Consider the following 21,587-nt stretch of genomic DNA (forward strand, 5'->3'; position numbering starts at 1 on the left):
GTAAATCTGCTCTTAACCGCACACACACTCCAAGGGCCATGTGCGTTTGACCATATGTGTAATTATTCTCCTCTGATATTACTCTGAAAAAATAAGTTGCTTAAATTTTTAAGTACAGTCAACTTAGATGTTTAAGTCATTTCAACTTAAATTACATTAAACTGACTATAAAAAATGAGTTGAATCTTGTATAATAATAAGTTGAAAATTGCTTAACTTATTTTGATGAGTTAAAGCAATGTAAAAACATGTTATAACTTATTGATCATATACTTTTTTAAGTTCAGTATCAATATTTCAGAGTATTTGAGGGTTGGTTTCTAATATTTGATGTTTTGCAAAGCTGTTTCTAAAGACTTTTGACAGCTATTTGAGGGAATAAAATCTTTTTTTATTATTTCAGCATTATAGTTTCTTAATGTGTTTTGGGTCCTTTTTTCATAACAAATACCAGTATTAAACACACTTAGAAAAAAGGTTAAATGGGGGTATAGAACCGTAGTGCTGAAAGGATGACATAATTTTGTTGGCCAAACCCATCGTCCTGAAGTCAATGTTTTTTTTTTTTTTTTTTTTTTTTTTTTTTTTTAATGGGATGTTGGTTAAAAGCCTAAAGGTCTGTGATGAACACTAACTCAAGATTTTATTCTTCGACACAAAATACACCCATATACCCCACTCGAGATTTTATAAATCTGAATTGAAAAAGGCGGTGATGCTAAATACAGACGTTGGGGACGTTAGAACCTTTTCTTCTAAGAGTTACATTGCTGTTTCCATGGTAACAGAAAGCGATCCTTTTTTAGGGAGAAAGAAGGATGCGAGTGTTATTTTGAAGGTGAAAGGATGTGAATTGAATTGAATTTGTTGAGGGGCGAGATATGCAGCATATATTAGTTCCTCAAATCTTGAACTCTTGAATCAAACTTAGGGAAATGTCCACTGTTATCTAAGGATTTGATGTATAGTTTGTAATAAACAATTAATTTATTTATTTTTAACACAGATGAACGGTCATTTGAGGTAAAGCACTGTTGTTTAAAAAATCTCTGGATTATTTAACATTCCAGTCAGACATTTTAACTTTTATAGGCTGATCATATTGCTTTACAAAGCTGTAATAAAATGCTAAAATTAAACAGTTGCAATTTGCCTTTAGCAAATGTCAAATAATTAATTAATTTTTAATTATAAAATTAAATTTTTTGTAAGGATAAGAAAAATCTGGTTTTTATATACGCTCATCCAGACCGGCAAGTGGCGCTGATTATCATCGAGCTCAGCAGGATTAACGCATACAAAACAATAGACGAGAAATATCTGAATGTGGAAATAAGTGCTTGATAGAGACTTCAGTGGTATTTTATGAAGACACAATGTCCAAACTGCAAATTTTAAGAATTGTTCTGACAGAGCGATTAACTTTAGCTGCGCAGGAGATATTCAAGGCTGTGGAAGACATATTTTCAGAGTATAATGAGGAGATGTGTCGCTCCAGACAGGAGATTGAGCTGCTCAAGAGGAGACTGCAGCAGGCAGGAGTTCAGATGGACTCTGGTTAGTCAGTTCACCTTAAATCTGACTCTCATACTTAGTTCTATTATGTTATGGTTTTTATGAACACAAAATCTCTATAGTTAGTCTTTAATTCCTTTACCATAGCCATTTAAGTCAACCATGATCCTTTAAATAGTAAACATTATTAACATTAGCTTATTGAGATGTTTAGATAGTGTCACTAATTTGGCATTTTTATAATGCATTGTTCTTTGTTATTCATGTATTATTTTTACTAATGTACGCTTGGCACATTGTACACTTGACATCTCCCCGTTTATGATCTTTAAGAGCTAAAGTATGTTTATTTTGTTGATTCATTATAGAATTGCAGCCCTGCTCCTCTGAGACTCACGCTCAGAAATACACCCAGGCATTTTCAGAGGAATGGAGATCTGAACATGACTTGAAGGATACAGAAATGCATATGAAGCTAGAAGTTTATACACAGCAAGAGGAGAATGATGTGCAAATACCTGTGTGCCACGAATCAGCATCTTTATCGCCATGTATGGACATTTACCTTGATCAGATGCCCAGCAAAGACACTGAAACCCAAATGATGGACAGCAGCGAGAACACTTTTCCATTTATTAATCAAGCACCTCAAATTAAGAATGAACCTGAGACTAATATTGAAACAGATACCACCTTTCAGGCACAACAGCACATCACAAGACACGGCTTGGATGATTCAGGGACCAGTGATGCATCCAGTGATGTCAGCAAAATCAAAGTTAGCTCCCCCAAACATAAGACACAAGCATTTACCGTAAGTCTGTGTTTATGCAAAACAAACAAAACTATGGAAGATTGTTTCCGCCACTGTTTTAAAATATGTATAAAAGAGGTAATTGTGACTTTTTATCTCCCAATTCTGACTTTTTTTTGCATGTTTAAATCTAGCAATTCAAACTTCAGAGAAAAAAGCCAGAATTGCGAGATATAAACTATTGGAATTCTGACTTTTTTCTTGTGGCTGAGTTTATATCTTGAAATTCAGATTTTTTTGTGAGATATAAGATATAAGCTCACAAGTAAATTGCAAATTTATCTCAAAGTTCTTGCAATTCTGAGTTTATATCTCACAATTCTGATAACTTGCAATCTCACAATTCAGGAAAAAAAAAAGAAATTGCAAGAAGAAAAAGTCAGATTTGTGAGACAAAAACTCCCAATTACCTTTTTTATTTTTAATTCTGTGGCTTAAACAAGCTTGTATAGAAAAGTGGAGGACTAGGCCTTATCATTTTTATTGAATTGTAAGACACCTAGCTATAAATGTGAGCTGATGGATGTCGTTGTTTTTACAGCTGCCCCTCAGAAATCAAGAGATGTTGACGCAGCATAGGATGGAGCTGGCTCAGATAAGAGAGAGGTACTTGAATTGATTCTTTAGTGTTTCATCTGTGCTGACTTGATTTGACTTATTCTAGTTATATGAAGTGTGCAAAAATCCTTTGCCTGTCATTCATGTAATTTGCTAAAAATGCTCAAATGTGACACTCCCTTGTCAGCTCTACTTTTGTTATACAAAAAAAAACACACACAAAAAAACAACAACAGTAAAACAGTGTCTCCAAAAATTAAACATCCTGATCAACCACACCACACCACATTCATGTTTACTGTTACTTAAATGTTGCTGTACTTGTAACTACTGTTAGTTGCTAATTTCAATCGGTGACTCTACTGTTGCACATGAGTCCAAATCTAAAAAAAAAAATAGTACAACAGTTAGTCTTTTAACTATTATTTACAACAGGATCTGCATTTTCATGTTTTTTGTTGTTTTGAGAGACAATAAAAACATCTTTGTGCATCAAAAACACTAAACTTGAAAAATGAGCCAAACATGTCAGTCTCTGAGTAATGTTATTTTTTATGCCACGAAATAAACTTCATTCTGTAAAATAAGTGTAATGAGCCATGCAAAAAACATTTCTAACATCTTATAATGTTTTATAATTACCCAAAAATCAAACATAGTTCACCCCTCACATACGTTTTCACATCCGTCAAAAACTTAGGCTGGCTGTCGGTTGGAATATTAGAATTAAAAACATCGACATAACACACTCATGGCCATCAGTCAATTTACTGAATATTTACCGGCTAAGGAATAAATTATTACCTTACGATCATTCTGTTTTCAAATTCAAAAATTTAAATTTAAAAAACATTGATGTCTATAAAAAAATAACGTGCACAACGTACACAGTAGTATTTATGAGAAGCAGAGGTCCAGGTAGTAGACACATTTTCTGGAAAACCCTACACTCACTATCAGATGTTTTGACTATGTCATTGCTTTCTGAGAAGAGAGAGAAAATGCTAGTCTGAGCGGCTTCCACATGCTGTCTGTCAGAGACGATAATGTACCTAATGTACCCTTAATACATGAGTATCAGTTTGTTTTTTATTCACTGAAATTGAATCCGAATGATCAGGGAACTGAGTGAAATACTTCACACTGCATGCTAAATATAATAAATGCCAATCCAATTGAAAAACTTCAAAAGATTAGTAAACATCATTCAACATGTTGGTTTCTGATGTAAACAGGAAGTTGAAACGTTATATTTTGATGGACATTTATTATGCACAAACTACTCATTCTGATTCTGACCGACCCTTTTTTCATAATTCAGTCATCTTGAGATGAGTCCCTGTAGACGTTCAATTTGACTCTCAGATGCTGATATATATATATACAGTGAGGAAAATCAGTATTTGAACACCCTGCTATTTTGCAAGTTCTCCCACTTGGAAATCATGGAGGGGTCTGAAATTGTCATCGTAGGTGCATGTCCACTGTGAGAGACATAATCTATAAAAAAAAAAATCCAGAAATCACAATGTATGATTTTTTAACTATTTATTTGTATGATACAGCTGCAAATAAGTATTTGAACACCTGTCTATCAGCTAGAATTCTGACCCTCGAAGACCTGTTAGTCTCCGTTTAAAATGTCCACCTCCACTCCATTTATAATCCTAAATTAGATGCACCTGTTTGAGGTCGTTAGCTGCATAAAGACACCTGTCCACCCCATACAATCAGTAAGAATCCAACTACTAACATGGCCAAGACCAAAGAGCTGTCCAAAGACACTAGAGACAAAATTGTACACCTCCACAAGGCTGGAAAGGGCTACAGGGAAATTGCCAAGCAGCTTGGTGAAAAAAGGTCCACTGTTGGAGCAATCATTAGAAAATGGAAGAAGCTAAACATGACTGTCAATCTCCCTCGGACTGGGGCTCCATGCAAGATCTCACCTTGTGGGGTCTCAATGATCCTAAGAAGGTGAGAAATCAGCCCAGAACTACACGGGAGGAGCTGGTCAATGACCTGAAAAGAGCTGGGACCACCGTTTCCAAGGTTACTGTTGGTAATACACTAAGACGTCATGGTTTGAAATCATGCATGGCACGGAAGGTTCCCCTGCTTAAACCAGCACATGTCAAGGCCCGTCTTAAGTTTGCCAATGACCATTTGGATGATCCAGAGGAGTCATGGGAGAAAGTCATGTGGTCAGATGAGACCAAAATAGGACTTTTTGGTCATAATTCCACTAAACGTGTTTGGAGGAAGAAGAATGATGAGTACCATCCCAAGAACACCATCCCTACTGTGAAGCATGGGGGTGGTAGCATCATGCTTTGGGGGTGTTTTTCTGCACATGGGACAGGGCGACTGCACTGTATTAAGGAGAGGATGACCGGGGCCATGTATTGCGAGATTTTGGGGAACAACCTCCTTCCCTCAGTTAGAGCATTGAAGATGGGTCGAGGCTGGGTCTTCCAACATGACAATGACCCGAAGCACACAGCCAGGATAACCAAGGAGTGGCTCTGTAAGAAGCATATCAAGGTTCTGGCGTGGCCTAGCCAGTCTCCAGACCTAAACCCAATAGAGAATCTTTGGAGGGAGCTCAAACTCCGTGTTTCTCAGCGACAGCCCAGAAACCTGACTGATCTAGAGAAGATCTGTGTGGAGGAGTGGGCCAAAATCCCTCCTGCAGTGTGTGCAAACCTGGTGAAAAATTACAGGAAACGTTTGACCTCTGTAATTGCAAACAAAGGCTACTGTACCAAATATTAACATTGATTTTATCAGGTGTTCAAATACTTATTTGCAGCTGTATCATACAAATAAATAGTTTAAAAATCATACATTGTGATTTCTGGATTTTTTTTTTTTTTTTTTTTTGATTATGTCTCTCACAGTGGACATGCACCTACAGTACGATGACAATTTCAGACCCCTCCATGATTTCTAAGTGGGAGAACTTGCAAAATAGCAGGGTGTTCAAATACTTATTTTCCTCATTGTATATATATATATATATATATATATATATATATATATATATATATATATATATATATATATATATATATATAAATATAATATGTATATATATACACACTACCTGGACCTCTTCTTCTCATAAATACTACCGTGTATTGTGCACGTTATTTTTTGACAGACATCGATGTTGTTATATATATATATATATATATATATATATATATATATATATATATATATATATATATATAGAATAGAATAGAATAGAATAGAATAGAAGAGAAGAGAATAGAATAAAGTAAAAAATATTATTCTCTTATATTATATTATGTATATTCTCTATATGTTACCTTTTTCAAACTCCCTCCACCGATGTACATGTTTGAATAAATGAACTAAATGGTGTAAATATTTTCATTTCAGAATGTCTTTGACAATCCAGCTCCGTAACTCTGGGCGTGAAAGTAAGAAAAGTCAACCGTTTGTCTGTCAGGATGAACTGTCAAAATATGACAAGTGGAAAGCCAAAAATGCGAGATACAGTCAGGCCTGGAGGGATCGTTTGAAAAAAGATCCTGTAAAATTTGCTGAGTTCAAAGCATTGGAAGCTGCAAGAGCAAAGGAGTACAGAAGAAAGAGGGCTGCTGCTTCCATAGAAATTGATAAGGAAAATAATCGTGAGCGACAGAGAAGATTCAGAGCCAAAAAGAAGTTACAGTGTAGAAGAACTGATGAAAAGCAGTGTAAAGCTGATGAAGAGCCTCTGCCACCTAAGAAAATAAAAGTCTTAACAAGAAATGAGAGGATGAAGAAACGAGAGTATGATAGGATAAAGAAAAGAGAGGAGAGGGAGAGGATGGGAGAACTGAAGAAAAGACTAATTCGTGAAAGAGATGCGTCCCGAAAGAGAGAAAAAAGAAACAAGACAAAAAAGCGAACTGACACTCCACAAACAAATGTTGGCTCTCCGAGTAGTACAGCTGGATCTACAGGCTTTAGAACTAAATCGGCAAAACAAATGGCAGTGTCACGGATGTGCAAAAAAATTCCGGCTGATGCAGAAAAGTTTGCGGACATTGTAATGGACTTCATCCATCACTGTACTCCTCGTAAACAAGCAGCTTTAAAAGCCAGAGGTCTGAAAACAGCTTGTCGACGAATAGATTTTGATGAGCCATCTCAAGAAAAACTTCGATCCACGATTGAAGCTCTAAAGAAGAAGAAGAAGGATGCAGCATCCTTGGAGAAGAGGCGTCTGATTGTCACTAGTTTGATGGTTGCCAAAAAGTACAGAATGCAACATATTTTAGCAAGGCGCTTTAACCTCCGTCCAGCATATCTCACCAATTTACCAAATTCCTCATCCAATGAAGGCTTAGATAAAAAACGCAAGTCTGATGCCACTTGCATGGATGTTGTGAACAATATAACTGCTTTCTATCGTAATCCCAAGGTAGCACAGGAACTTCCTTACATGAGGACTGTAAAGAAACAAGAACAAAGATTCCTCATGGAGATCTCTCTGCAGGAAGCCTATGAACTTTGGAAGCTGGAAAATCCAGAAAAGAATGTTGTGTCCTTTCCGGTTTTCTCATGGCTTCGACCTTCATGTGTTCTTCTTCAGCGTCGGACAGACAGAATTCAGTGTCTCTGTGAATATTGTACTGGAGTTTTACTGAAGCTTCAGAGCCTGAACAGAATTCTCACTGCTACTAACAATGCCGAGTGTATAAAACTCAAGATCAAAAACAAATATGAACTTATCAGTTTTTCTCTATGTCCCAAAAGTGGCAACAGCAAGTACCATAATCTAAAGTGCATTAACAGAACCTGCTCCGACTGTGGTGTATCGCTACTCAAGGAAAAGTTAAAAATGGTAGTGGATTCGTATGGCAAACAAGAAGTGTCCTGGCAAAATTGGGAGAGTAAGGCTTTCAACCACGATGGTAAACAAAAGACCAAGAAGTTTCAATCAACTAAGTGTGGCACATTCAAGACAATGTTTGACGAGTTATTGCGCGAAACAGACTTTTTGGCTAAACATCTGTTTACAGCCAACTGGCAGCACGAACAGTTTTCCCTTATCCGGGAAAAGTTGCCCAACACTTGGTCTTTGTTCATCATGGATTTTGCCAAAAATTTCTCGTGCATATCCCAAGACGAAATACAGCCGGCACATTGGTCCACACAGCAGATAACCGTTCACCCGATTATTTGTTACTACAAGTGTCCCACAGAGGGTCATGAACACACCATCCAGGAAGCCTTGGTTTTTGTCTCTGATGACCTCAACCATGATACCAATGCCGTTCACCACTTCGAAACTCTGGCTATAAAGCACCTAAAAGAAAAGCGAGGACTGAAGTTAGAGCATGTAGTTGAATTCACAAATGGTTGTGGCGCACAATACAAGTCAATGGTGGCATTTGCTGACATTAGCAACTCCAAGGCTTCACATGGTTTGTCTGTTGAAAGATGTTACTTTGGTTCCCACCACAGCAAGGGGCCCAGTGATGGTGTCTCTGGGTTTGTAAAATCATCTGTTAAACGTGCTGTCCAGTCACATAGGATCACTATCAAAAATGCAGAGGAGATGTATAATTTCTGCAATCTAAATTTGACAAAAGATGGCTGTGATAGGCAACTCCGTACATTTTACCTGGTTAAACGAGGTGAAATTCAGCGTGACCGTCCTATAACACAAGTGAAGTCTGCCCTTGCTGGAACTCGTGTTCTCCATTCTGTACGTTGTGTTTCTACTGGGGTCCTGGATACTCGTGTGTATTCATGCTTCTGTGATGGCTGTATGAATGTTGATGATGGAAGCCAGTGTTCCAACTCAAATTATGTCTTTCCCTGGCAACGACGTACCTTGAACATAGATGCTGAAATAGTTGATTTATACCAGCCTGTGACTGAAGATGAGAACACCGTACCTGCTAATTCTGCTACAAGTACAAGTGAATATGACCAACATGGTGAACAAATAGAAGATCTCTGGATGAAACTTACTAACACAGGTACGGGCTCCATTGATTATAGCTCCAACTTAAACATAAAATTGTGTGTAATGTTCTGTCATTTAGAGCCAATAGCTGCGGTTTTGCCTTCAAAAACTCAAGTCTCTGTAAAATTAAACAAACCATTGTATGAGTGGCATGCTGATTAAAGCAACAGGCTATAGCTTTGATGATTGTTTGATCAAATTCAATGTGTGGCAAGTGTTTAACCATGTGATCTGTGCAATGTTCAAAAGATTCCTAATAAAATCCATTGTCCAAACATGCCAAAAATGGCCATTAGGGGCTTGGCCCAGGAATTGCTGCTAGAAGCTATTTATTTCATTGTAGTTGTAAAAGATCTGACTCCAGGTTGAAGTCACTATTGCTGCTATATCTAAGTCTTGAAATGCTATACTGATTTAAGACTTAGATATAGCTGCAGTAGCAATTTTAACTTAAAGGGATAGTTCACTTTGAAATTAAATTTTGGTATGTTTTAGCTTACCTCAAGGGCATCCAAGATGTAGGTGTCTTTTTTTCCGCAGTAGTTTCAATTTTGATATTTTTAGGTCAAACCGTTCTTGTCTGACAGTCATATCATGCAGGTCTATGGTCACTGTCTCAAAGAGCATGCACAGAGTCCAAATTAAAACAATTCCCCATCGTCCAAATGAAACAATTCCCCATCGTAAGTACACATTGATGGCCTAAGACACGAAACGAGCGGTTTGTGTGAGAAAACGAACAGTATTTATATCGTTTTTACCTCTTGTAACACAGCCACGTCCAAGTGATCTGAGGGCGCGAGCACATCCTGGTGTGTGACGTGTGCGCAGACTGGTGCATAGATATATACACTAGATGTCGCCTTGGCTACGGCAGTTCATTGGAACGAATGTATTTAATGCGACATCTAGTGTATATATTTCTATGCACCAGTCTGGGCACACGTCACACAGCAGGAAGCGCCCGCGCCCTCAGATCACTTGGACGTGGCTGTTACAAGAGGTAAAAACGATATAAATACTGTTTGTTTTCTCACACAAACCGCTCGTTTCGTGTCTTAGGCCATCAATGTGTACTTACGATGGGGAATTGTTTCATTTGGACGATGGGGAATTGTTTTAATTTGGACTCTGTGCATGCTCTTTGAGACAGTGACCATAGACCTGCATGATATGACTGTCAGACAAGAACGGTTTGACCTAAAAATATCAAAATTGAAACTACTGCGGAAAAAAAGACACCTACATCTTGGATGCCCTTGAGGTAAGCTAAAACATACCAAAATTTAATTTCAAAGTGAACTATCCCTTTAAAGTCAGGCTTTTGAAAAACGGGTCACTTTACTCTCAATATCACTATTAATCTCCTTTCAGAACTTCCAACTGATGACTTGGTAATGAATTTGTTTCAAGAAGATAAGGGACAAGAAACAAGTAATTAAACAAACAGTGAAAGGTCTATTGAAGTGCAGGTGGGTAAATTTTTTTATTGTTTTTTACTTTATTATTCAATTAGTAGTCCTATATCCATGTACCAGAGTCTCGGTTTCATAAAGCTGACTTATAGTTGAGTAGAAAAATTACCATTAGCATCTTAAGCCGGGGACACACTTAATGACTGTAAGGCCGATTATGAATGTAATTTGATACTTACGACTGATCATGCCCAAACGCGCCAAGTCGGAGACTGTTGCGTTCAGTCGGTGTTTAAAATCTGCTCCAGTCATTGGAAACAATAAGTATGTTCATTTCAGTCTTAGAATGTTTCAGCTAGTGGTTAAGTGTGTCCCTGGCATTAGACGTTTTACCATGACGCATACTTTATGAATGCAGAGCCCGGGATCACTATTAATTGCACTGTTTAATGTATGGAAGACAATGGGCTGGGAACGTAAGAATTTTATTGGAATGGTGCCCAGGTAAAAAAAAAAAAAAAAAAAGGCACTTAGTATAGCAGTATTATTTATTATTGTGTTATTTCAGGATTTGCAGATGGAATTTCTTTGGGAATATATCCACTTGTCCGCCCAAGTGGTGCTTGGGCAGAATTCTTGAACCACCAACTGACAGGGGAGTCCGGATGAAGGAGGAGCAGTGTGGAGTCAGCAATTTGTTTTCCTGACCCAAGACTCCTGATGTTCAATTAGTGGATACAGTCCAGAGTCCACACATTTCATGGACCTGTAAACTTGATTGGACACCATCCATTCTTTGTTGATGAAGAGGAGTTTAAAAACAGACAATAAAAAAATAATGCATTTTTGTTGATATCAAGCATAATTGTAATATGGAGTGTATACTGACTGTCTCAATAGTTATTCTTGTTGAGTTTAATGTTACATTTTATTACCCTTTGTTTCATCTGTGCTGATTTGATTTGACTTATTCTAGTTAAATGAAGTGTGCACAAATCCTTTGCCTGTCATACATGTAAGATTGCTTGTAATGCTCAAATGTGACACTCCCTTGTCAGCTCTAAACTAAGTTTATATGTAAATACAAACAAATTAAATATGACTTTCTTTTTTAGGCTGTCTACAGTCAGTGTTATACTAAAAACAGTCTCCAAAAAATTTAAATATATTTTATTTTCAAATAAAACTTTTTGATCAGTTCTCATCTTGGGGGATTCTCACATACACATCAGAACATATTCTGGTCAACCACACCAAAGTCATGTTAACTATTACTTAAATAAGGCTGTACTGTAACTACTGTAACCATTAGTTGCTAATTTCACTTGATGACTCTTTTTGTTGCACATATTTCTCAGAAACGCATGGTTAGACAGTTTTAATTTGTAATGTGAACTTCATGTTAAAGCATAATTCATATCAATATTTCTACCAAAACAGTTTTTGGAAAGCCAAGGCTGCATTTTGTAAAATTAAAAATACAGTGTTAAAATAATTGTTTTCTAGTTAAACATATTTTATAAAGTAATTTATTCCTGTGATGACTGTTGAATTTTCACTTTGGTTAAAATCCTGAAATAAGGTATGTGGTGAACAACTCAAGATTTTATTCTGTAACACAAAATACACCAGTATACCAATCTCGTGATTTTTTTTAAAAGCTTTTAAAAGTTGCTGTATGGGACTACAGACATTGTTGGGGATGTTAAATGTCATAACACTGAACAGGTAAACTCATCTAAGTTTAGAATCACTCTCTTGCAAACTATTTAAACTCATATTTTCAGGGAAAATTGGTTCAATATGGGAACCCATTAGGGTACTATGAAGTGTATGACAGAACCCTTTAAGGTTCATTTCTTTTCTTCAAAGAGTTACATTCATGTATCCATGGCAAACAGAAAATTATCCTCATGGCAGCATAGATGTACCCTTCCCTGCCTTTAGCCCACAATCCTGTGCTTCCATTCTGTGATAGTTGAGCTTCAAAAAAAGAAAGATGGCGTCTAAAAGTTGCGGTTGGTGGTCAGTTTGTATGTAAATATACATTTTTGGCCGACTTTTTTGGAAGAAATTATTACTATAGTAACAATTCGCTTAGTTATCACCAAAACTCTCTATTTTGTTGTAGGTAATGAAACCGTTTTGCTGCCTCAGAAGTCTGTCCGAAATCAGTTTCGCAAGGTATCTTCATGTGCAAACACTGCCTGCAAAGTCATTGCTAAGTCAGCTGCCTATTAAGCCAGGGATGGGCAAACTCAGTCCTGGAGAGCCACTGTACTGTAGAGTTTAGCACCAACCCTGATAAAACCCACCTGCCTGTAGCCTTCTAGTGATCCTGAAGACATTGATTAGCTGGTTCAAGTGTGTTTGATAAGGTTTGGAGGAGCTAAACTCTGCAGGACAGTGGCCTAGGCAGTGACCAGGACCGAGTTTGTTCAATGTCGGACGCAGCGTTCAATCGTTCATCCAGACCGGCAAGTGGCGCTGATTATCATCGAGCTCAGCAGGATGACTGCAAACAAAACAATAGACGAGAAGTATCTGTTATGAATGTGGAAATAAGAGCTTGATAGAGACTTCAGTGATATTTATCAACGCACAATGTCCAAACTGCAGGTTTTAAGCATTTTTCTGACAGAGCGATTAACTTTAGCTGCGCAGGAGATATTCAAGGCTGTGGAAGACATATTTTCAGAGTATAATGAGGAGATGTGTCGCTCCAGACAGGAGATTGAGCTGCTCAAGAGGAGACTGCAGCAGGCAGGAGTTCAGATGGACTCTGGTTAGTCAGTTCACCTTAAATCTGACTCTCTTGTTTATTTCTTTCATATTATGGTTTTTATGAACACGAAATCTCGATAGTTAAAGTCTTTAATTCCTTTACCATAGCCATTTAAGTCAACCATGATCCAAATAGTATATATTTCTGACATTAGCTTTTTGAGATGTTTAGATAGTGTCACTAATTTGGCATTTTTATAATGAATTGTTCTTTGTTCTTCACGTATTATTTTTACTAATGTACCCATGGCATACTGTACACTTGACATCTCCCCGTTTTTGATCTTTAAGAGCTAAAGTATGTTTATTTTGTTTATTCATTATAGAATTGCAGCCCTGCTCCTCTGAGACTCGCGCTCAGAAATACACCCAGGCATTTTCAGAGGAATGGAGATCTGAACATGACTTGAAGGATACAGAAATGCATATGAAGCTAGAAGTGTATACACAGCAAGAGGAGAATGATGTGCAAATACCTGTGTGCCACGAATCAGCATCTTTATCGCCATGTATGGACATTTACCATGATCAGATGCCCAGCAAAGACACTGAAACCCAAATGATGGACAGCAGCGAGAACACTTTTCCATTTATTAATCAAGCACCTCAAATTAAGAATGAACCTGAGACTAATACTGAAACAGGTACCACCTTTCAGGCACAACAGCACATCACAAGACACGGCTTGGATGATTCAGGGGCCAGTGATGCATCCAGTGATGTCAGCAAAATCAAAGTTAGCTCCCCCAAACATAAGACACAAGCATTTAATGTAAGTCTGTGTATATGCAAAACTAATTATGGAAGATTGTTTCCGCCACTGATTAAAAATAATAATAATAATATATATAAAAGAGGTAATTGTGTCTTTTTATCTCACAATTCTGACAATTTTTTTCTTGCAATTCTGAGTTTATATCTCTCAGTGTTACCTTTTTCAGAATTGCAAGTTTAAATCCAGCAATTCAGACTTTATAACTCGCAATTGCGAGTTTATCTCAAAATTCAGAGAAAAAAGTCAGAATTGCAAGATATAAACTAAACTCCCAATTCTGGCTTTTTCTAAGAATTGTGAGATATAAACTGGAAATTGCGACAAAGTCAGAATTGTGAAATAAACTCGCAGTTAAATTGCAACTTTTTATCTCACAATTCTGTATTTTTTCTCGCAATTCTAAGTTTATATCTCAAAATTTGGAGAAAAAAAGAGATATAACTAGCAGTTGCAAGGGAAAAAACTCACATCCGTGGCTTAAACAAGCTTGTATAGAAAAGTGGAGGACTATTATTTTGAATTGTAAGACACTTAGCTATAAATGTGAGCTGATGGATGTCGTTGTTTTTACAGCTGCCCCTCAGAAATCAAGAGATGTTGACGCAGCATAGGATGGAGCTGGCTCAGATAAGAGAGAGGTACTTTAATTGATTCTTTAGTGTTTCATCTTTGCTGACTTGATTTATTCTAGTTATATGAAGTGTGCACAAATCCTTTGCCTGTCATACATAATTTGCTAATAATGCTGTGACACTCCCTTGTCAGCTGAGCTCTAAACTAAGTTTATACAGATTTATTAAATATGACTTTCTTGTTTCAGGCTGCCTATAGTCAGTGTTATACTAAACACAGTGTCTCCAAAAATTAAATATATTTTATTTTCAGATGCTTTGATTTGTGCTCATCCTGGGTGATTCTCACATACGCATTAGAACATATCCTGGTCAACCACACCATAATCATATTTACTGCTACATAAATATTGCTGTACTGTAACTACAGTTAGTTGCTTATTTAAATCGGATGATTTTCTTTACTTTTGCACATATTTCTCAAAACCGCATAAACCCATTAGACAGTTTTAATTAGTAATGTGAACGCTAGATTATGTCAGAGAACTTCATGCTAAAGCATAATTGATGTCAATACTTTTATCAAAACATTACTGAATTAATACATTACCATTCAAAAGTTTGGGGTTTTAAAAAAATCTCTTATGATCATCAAGGCTGCATTTATTTAATAAAAGAAAACAGTGAAAAAAGTAATAACTGTGAAATATTATTACAGTTTTAAAATAATTGTTATATTTTAATATGGTTAAAAATGTAATTTATTCCTGTGATGGCAAAGCTGAATTTTCAGCATCATCTTTCAGAAATCATTCTGATATGCTGATTTGGTGATCTAGAAACATTTCGTATGATCAATGTTGAAAAAAGTTGTGCTGCTTAAAGGGATAGTTCACCCAAAAACGAAAATTCTGTCATCATTTACTCACCCTAAAGTTGTTCCAAATTTGTATGAGTTTTTTCTTCTGTTTAACAAAAAAGAATATATTTTAAGGAATGTTGGTAACCAGACAGTTGACTGTAGCCATTGACTTCCAAATACTATGGAAGTCAATGGCTAACTTCAACTGAATATCTTATTTTGTGTTCAACAGAAGAAAGAAATTCATACAGGTTTGGAACAACTTGAGGGTGAGTGAGTAAGTAATGACAACATTTTTATTTTTGAGTAAACTTTCCCTTTAATATTTTTGGATTCTTTGACTAATAGAAAGATCAGCATTTATTTAAAATATATATTTTTTTCTAACATTATAAATATATTTACTGACACGTTTGATGCATCCTTCCTAAATATATATTTTTTTTCCTCAAAAAAAGTCGTACTGACCCCAAAAGTTTGAACTGTAGTGTATGTTTAAACAATAAGTTGCACAGTCACGCTAGACTACAAACTTCATTCCCCTTCAGTCATACGCATGTGAACGCAGGGGTTGGCATCCCACTAGCCAGTTGTTCAGCAGATTTCCAGGTAGGTTTTTGTAGCTGTATTTTTATCTCTCAGGTAGCAGGTGGGTGTTAATGGCCCTGCTTGGTCTCCGACAATATCCAACATGTCTGTTTTTATTGCTCAGTCGGACAATTGTGGCCTAGGAAATGACCATTGAAACAAGTCCTATTTGGATCTGGCAACTTTTTTCATATGGTTCAGAGGTTTTCCTACACACCATCTATGGCAAGACCTGGATGGATAAAAAAAAATCACACTCATTCAGGGCAAAGTCAGAGGCAGTGATTTAGCCTGTTACAGCCTCTTCTTTTCTTAGCCTGTGCATGTGACAGAAAAGCTCCAACAGAAAAGGGTGAGATCTGTGCTGAAATAGTCTGAAGGTGTGACATCCCCTACCAAAATAGAGTTGTTCTGAGTTGGCTAGTGGGACACCGCCCTAAAGAAGCAAATACATCTGATAGTTCCTTTTTTAAGGTCAAATCTTTCTTGTTGTTTAGATTGGCAGATGAAGAGCGAAAGAAGGCTGCAGCAAGCGCTAGAACCCAAAAACACAGGCAGAAAGTGTACGGGAATCCTGAGCTTCGTGATGCATACAGGAAAAAGGAGAGAGAGAGGTATACTGCAGCTTACATGAGGAACTATACTGTTCAGGAGTGACCGTAGGTTAGATGCTTTATTACCAATGCAAGTACATAATGCATTGGTGAAGTAACAACTGAACATGTATTCTTAATAAATACACTACCGTAAGTACTATATATATATATATATATATATATATATATACACTCACCTAAAGGATTATTAGGAACACCTGTTCAATTTCTCATTAATGCAATTATCTAATCAACCAATCACATGGCAGTTGCTTCAATGCATTTAGGGGTGTGGTCCTGGTCAAGACAATCTCCTGAACTCCAAACTGAATGTCTGGGAAAGAAAGGTGATTTAAGCAATTTTGAGCGTGGCATGGTTGTTGGTGCCAGACGGGCCGGTCTGAGTATTTCACAATCTGCTCAGTTACTGGGATTTTCACGCACAACCATTTCTAGGGTTTACAAAGAATGGTGTGAAAAGGGAAAAACATCCAGTATGCGGCAGTCCTGTGGGCGAAAATGCCTTGTTGATGCTAGAGGTCAGGGGAGAATGGGCCGACTGATTCAAGCTGATAGAAGAGCAACTTTGACTGAAATAACCACTCGTTACAACCGAGGTATGCAGCAAAGCATTTGTGAAGCCACAACACGCACAACCTTGAGGCGGATGGGCTACAACAGCAGAAGACCCCACCGGGTACCACTCATTTCCACTACAAATAGGAAAAAGAGGCTACAATTTGCACAAGCTCACCAAAATTGGACAGTTGAAGACTGGAAAAATGTTGCCTGGTCTGATGAGTCTCGATTTCTGTTGAGACATTCAGATGGTAGAGTCAGAATTTGGCGTAAACAGAATGAGAACATGGATCCATCATGCCTTGTTACCACTGTGCAGGCTGGTGGTGGTGTAATGGTGAGGGGGATGTTTTCTTGGCACACTTTAGGCCCCTTAGTGCCAATTGGGCATCGTTTAAATGCCACGGCCTACCTGAGCATTGTTTCTGACCATGTCCATCCCTTTATGGCCACCATGTACCCATCCTCTGATGGCTACTTTCAGCAGGATAATGCACCATGTCACAAAGCTTGAATCATTTCAAATTGGTTTCTTGAACATGACAATGAGTTCACTGTACTAAAATGGCCCCCACAGTCACCAGATCTCAACCCAATAGAGCATCTTTGGTATGTGGTGGAACAGGAGCTTCGTGCCCTGGATGTGCATCCCACAAATCTCCATCAACTGCAAGATGCTATCCTATCAATATGGGCCAACATTTCTAAAGAATGCTTTCAGCACCTTGTTGAATCAATGCCACGTAGAATTAAGGCAGTTCTGAAGGCAAAAGGTGGTAAAACACAGTATTAGTATGGTGTTCCTAATAATCCTTTAGGTGAGTGTATATATATATATATATATAGTCAGATAGAGCTGTCTCCCTTATAATAGCATCTTGCCTCCACACTTTGAGAACCACTGCTTTACAGGTTGCATGTCACATGTTGCAGTGTATTTAGAAATGGGGTCTTTATGTGAAAATCAGCTTTAGATTGAGCTTTTTAGACACTGACTCGTTGATATTTTTCATTTTTGTAGATATCAAAGACGAAAATCTCAGGGGAAAGTGAAATTCGCTAAAGATCTGAGCCCATTAGAATTGAGAAGGCAACAGAAAAAGTGGAGGAACAGTTCTGCTGCGTACAGGAAAAAGAAAGCATTTCAGGAGGTTTTAGACAACATTAAAGAAGACATTAATCAAATCACCCCAGAGCCAGTGCCGACCACCTCCTCTGCTCAACATTAGTGCTTTTTAGAAATATGTGCAAAATATACTTGTATTTCTGTAACTCAACTGGTAGAGCATGTCACTAGCCAATGCCAAAGTCATTGGTACTATTCCCAGAAAATGCACTTGATGATAAAATCTGTGTTTAATGTGCTTTAAAGCATCTGCAAAAATGCAAATATTCCATAAAAAAGTAAACTGTGCATGCAGTTTCTGACAAAAATGCTATCAAATACACATTCATTCCATGTCATGTAATCATTTTTCTTAATGTACTTTAGATTTCAGAAAATGGACCAAGTATTTTGAATCATGAATTTTTATGCTCTTTGAATTTTGAAATAAAAAAAGTGAATTAAGCAGTTCCATGCAGTTTGCTTGCTCTTTTTCCTGTGTGAGTGAAGTTAAATGCATTCGCAAAAATGTATTTGCCATTGCTTTGATAAGTGAGGGGAAAATACTCTAGAAATTATAAATACAATATGGTGGATGTCAACATACAACAACTTTAGGAAAATACAAAAATGCTTACATTTTTTGTTGATAACTAGAAATATTAATTGTATTTTCAGTACAGAGGTTTAGCTATGTACAAAGTATAAATATTTACAGTGCTATGCATAAGTTTAGACACCCATGCTAAAGTTGACTAAAAAGAGGAATAAAAAATCATCTTTTGGAAATTGAACTTAATGCCTTAATTAAAAAAATTAGGAAAAATCCAACCTTTAAGGACACCAATTTTCTTTGTGAATGAACAATGTATCGTAAATAAAAAAAATGTTCTTCCTTAAAATACAGGGTGCATAAGTCTGGACACCCCCATGTTAAATTCCCATAGAGGCTGGCAGATTTTTATTTTTAAAGGCCAGTTACTTCATGGATCCAGGATACTATGCATCCTGATAAAGTTCCCTTGGCCTTTGGAATTAAAATAGCCCCACATCATCACATAGCCTTCACCATACCTAGAGATTGGCATGGTTTTATTTCAGTTAGCCTAAAAGCTAGTTTGATTTGCATTGAGAGATGATCTTATGGAAAGTACTCCATGCCAAACTCTAGGTACGGTGAAGGGTGTGTGATGATGTGGGGCTATTTTAATTCCAAAGGCCAAGGGAACTTTATCAGGATGCATAGTGTCCTGGATCCATGAAGTAACTGGCCTTTAAAAATAAAAATCTGCCTGCCTCTATGGGAATTTAACATAGGGGTGTACTCACTTATGCACCCTGTATTTTAAGGAAGAAAATTTATTTATTTACGATACATTGTTCATTCACAAAGAAAATTGGTGTCCTTAAAGGTTGGATTTTTCCTAATTTTTTTAATTAAGGCATTAAGTTCAATTTCCAAAAGATGATTTTTTATTCCTCTTTTTAGTCAACTTTAGCATGGGTGTCTAAACTTATGCATAGCACTGTATATTATTTGGACATTACATTATTGTGAGAATAACCCAATGTAAATAGGCCTATAGGAGCCTTTTTCCCGATAAATCTCATTAATAAATGCTGCTTTAATCGAAGTAATGTGTATTTCTTTTTCCCACAAGTAAATTGCAATCACAGCGGGAAAGAAACAAGAGGAATAAGAGTGAAAATGAGGAAATGCACAGAATAAAGAAGATCCGGCACATTGAAGAAGTGGCACTTGATAAAGAACAACAACAACAAATGCGTAAGGACATTTTAACTATACTAATGAAAAATCAATGTAATAATGACATTTTGAAGAAGTATTGGTCAGATATGCCGTTTTTCTTTTCTTTTAGATGCACAGGATAAACGTAAAACTGTAATTTTACCTCTTCTTTAGAATCCAAGACAAACCTGGCTGACATTTGTTTGGAAGACGTTCAGCATGAAGAGGAACTCTCTGAAACTTACCCGCCGCATCACGACATTCACGGAAATCCACACGGTACAGGAGAGTATTTGTGTGTCGTGTGTCGCAGAAGATTCAGCTCACCAGGACTGCTGAAAATTCATCTGAGAGTTCACTCTGGAGAGAAACCCTACCACTGCAACTTTTGTGGGAAAAACTTTAGACAATCCAGCCACCTGAACACACATGTCAGGATCCACACTGGAGAGAGACCTCACATCTGTCAGAACTGCGGGAAGACGTTTATTGACTCGAGTGCAAGAAACAGACACTTCAAAAAATGTGTTCTTATCTCTCTGCAGGGACAATGAAATCATAAGGAGCACCTGTTGAAGGTCTTTCCCGTGGTTTGCTGAAATGGAAATGTCAAGGTAAATCATTTTAAGGCTGGATTTTTTAATGGTTGTGTATCAATTGATTATGTCCAATACAGTGTCATTATAAAAATGAACCATTAAATGAGTTATGTGTCATAGTGTGGAGAACAGCTCCTCCTGTCTTTAAAAAGATTTTACCTGTTTTTTCCAGAGAAATTCCACTTGAACTCTTTAAAGCACTTGCAATGTTACGTTTTCCACAGCTGGACTAATAGTGTTTCCTGACATGTATGGCTCACATTTTAACCAATGCAGTGTTCATTTAATGAGCAATGATTCTTTTTTTCGAAAAAGCTGTTCATGCCCCAAGATTTGATCTTGTTTGTTGCTTCTACATTATATTAAATGTTTATTAGCTAGCATATTTATGAGGAATTTTGCTACTTTATTTATTACTGTTTTCTAATCAAACAATATTTTATTTAATTTTAATACATTTCTTTGGTCTCCTTTTTCACTGTTAGTATAAAATGTATAAACATTACTGCAGTTTATAGTCAATAATTTTTTCTGTGTTTTTTTTTTTTTTAAGGTGAATATTGTCTGTAAAGTCTTATAAATTAAAGATTATGCTGTCTTTTATTCTAATTTGTTTATTTCGGAGGATTTCTCTTGGCATGAACGGTAATGTTTACAACTGAAAAAAAAATATATAAACCAGACAAAAGTGGCAGTCCAACCGTCAGCCTGTACCCACTTTTGTGTCCTTAAAGGGTTAGTTCACCCAAAAATGAAAATTCTGTCAGTAATTACTCACCCTCATGTTGTTCCAACCCCGTAAGACTTTCGTTCATCTTCGGAACACAAATTAAGATATTTTTGATGAAATCTGAGTGCTGGATCACTCCTCCATAGGCTTATGGACACTATAACTTGCTGGCCCAGAAAATGTATTAAAGACATTGTTAATATAGTCCAAGTGACTCCAGTGGCTCAATCTTAAGTTTATAAAGCGACGAGAATACTTTTTGTGCGCAAAAACAAACAAAAATAACGACTTTATTCCACTTTTCATTTCCTTCTCTCTGGGCCTCGAGTCTTTTCACATAGTGTAATAGCGTA

The 21,587-nt window shown here is 36.8% G+C and overlaps 2 protein-coding genes across 6 annotated transcripts; both read left to right on the top strand.

Annotated features, from left to right (window-relative positions):
* The first annotated feature begins 1,259 nt into the window (after positions 1-1,259).
* Positions 1,260-11,782, top strand: LOC308686097 (uncharacterized protein). The gene is made up of 6 exons (XM_081358455.1): positions 1,260-1,557; positions 1,884-2,329; positions 2,871-2,935; positions 6,296-8,892; positions 10,254-10,351; positions 10,863-11,782. The coding sequence occupies exons 1-5, from the start codon at positions 1,377-1,379 to the stop codon at positions 10,319-10,321; spliced, it is 3,357 nt and encodes a 1,118-aa protein (XP_081214581.1). The 5' UTR covers positions 1,260-1,376; the 3' UTR covers positions 10,322-10,351; positions 10,863-11,782.
* Positions 11,783-12,265: 483 nt separating this feature from the next.
* Positions 12,266-21,111, top strand: LOC308686101 (uncharacterized protein). Of its 5 annotated transcripts, none has more exons than XM_081358465.1 (7): positions 12,266-12,327; positions 12,426-12,478; positions 12,951-13,079; positions 13,405-13,850; positions 14,427-14,491; positions 19,817-19,941; positions 20,080-21,111. In XM_081358465.1, the coding sequence occupies exons 3-7, from the start codon at positions 13,007-13,009 to the stop codon at positions 20,457-20,459; spliced, it is 1,089 nt and encodes a 362-aa protein (XP_081214591.1). In that variant the 5' UTR covers positions 12,266-12,327; positions 12,426-12,478; positions 12,951-13,006; the 3' UTR covers positions 20,460-21,111. The 5 variants fall into 5 exon arrangements, with proteins under 5 accessions (XP_081214591.1, XP_081214589.1, XP_081214590.1 ...); XM_081358462.1 differs by lacking the exons at positions 12,266-12,327; positions 12,426-12,478 and adding exons at positions 15,520-15,564; positions 16,373-16,489 and having other exon boundaries at positions 12,651-13,079; XM_081358463.1 differs by lacking the exons at positions 12,266-12,327; positions 12,426-12,478 and adding an exon at positions 16,373-16,489 and having other exon boundaries at positions 12,629-13,079.
* The last annotated feature ends 476 nt before the right edge of the window (positions 21,112-21,587 follow it).

Source organism: Scardinius erythrophthalmus, assembly GCF_964197995.2.
Source record: "Scardinius erythrophthalmus genome assembly, chromosome: 25".
Classification (NCBI taxonomy): Eukaryota; Metazoa; Chordata; class Actinopteri; order Cypriniformes; family Leuciscidae; genus Scardinius; species Scardinius erythrophthalmus.

Coding starts and splice junctions, on each gene's coding strand:
- LOC308686097 (XM_081358455.1), top strand. CDS start 1,377: ATGTCCAAACTGCAAATTTTAAGAATTGTTCTGACAGAGCGATTAACT. Junction 1,558..1,883: donor AGGAGTTCAGATGGACTCTG/GTTAGTCAGTTC, acceptor GATTCATTATAG/AATTGCAGCCCTGCTCCTCT. Junction 8,893..10,253: donor GATGAAACTTACTAACACAG/GTACGGGCTCCA, acceptor ATCTCCTTTCAG/AACTTCCAACTGATGACTTG.
- LOC308686101 (XM_081358462.1), top strand. CDS start 12,899: ATGTCCAAACTGCAGGTTTTAAGCATTTTTCTGACAGAGCGATTAACT. Junction 13,851..14,426: donor ATAAGACACAAGCATTTAAT/GTAAGTCTGTGT, acceptor TTGTTTTTACAG/CTGCCCCTCAGAAATCAAGA. Junction 19,942..20,079: donor AGAACAACAACAACAAATGC/GTAAGGACATTT, acceptor CCTCTTCTTTAG/AATCCAAGACAAACCTGGCT.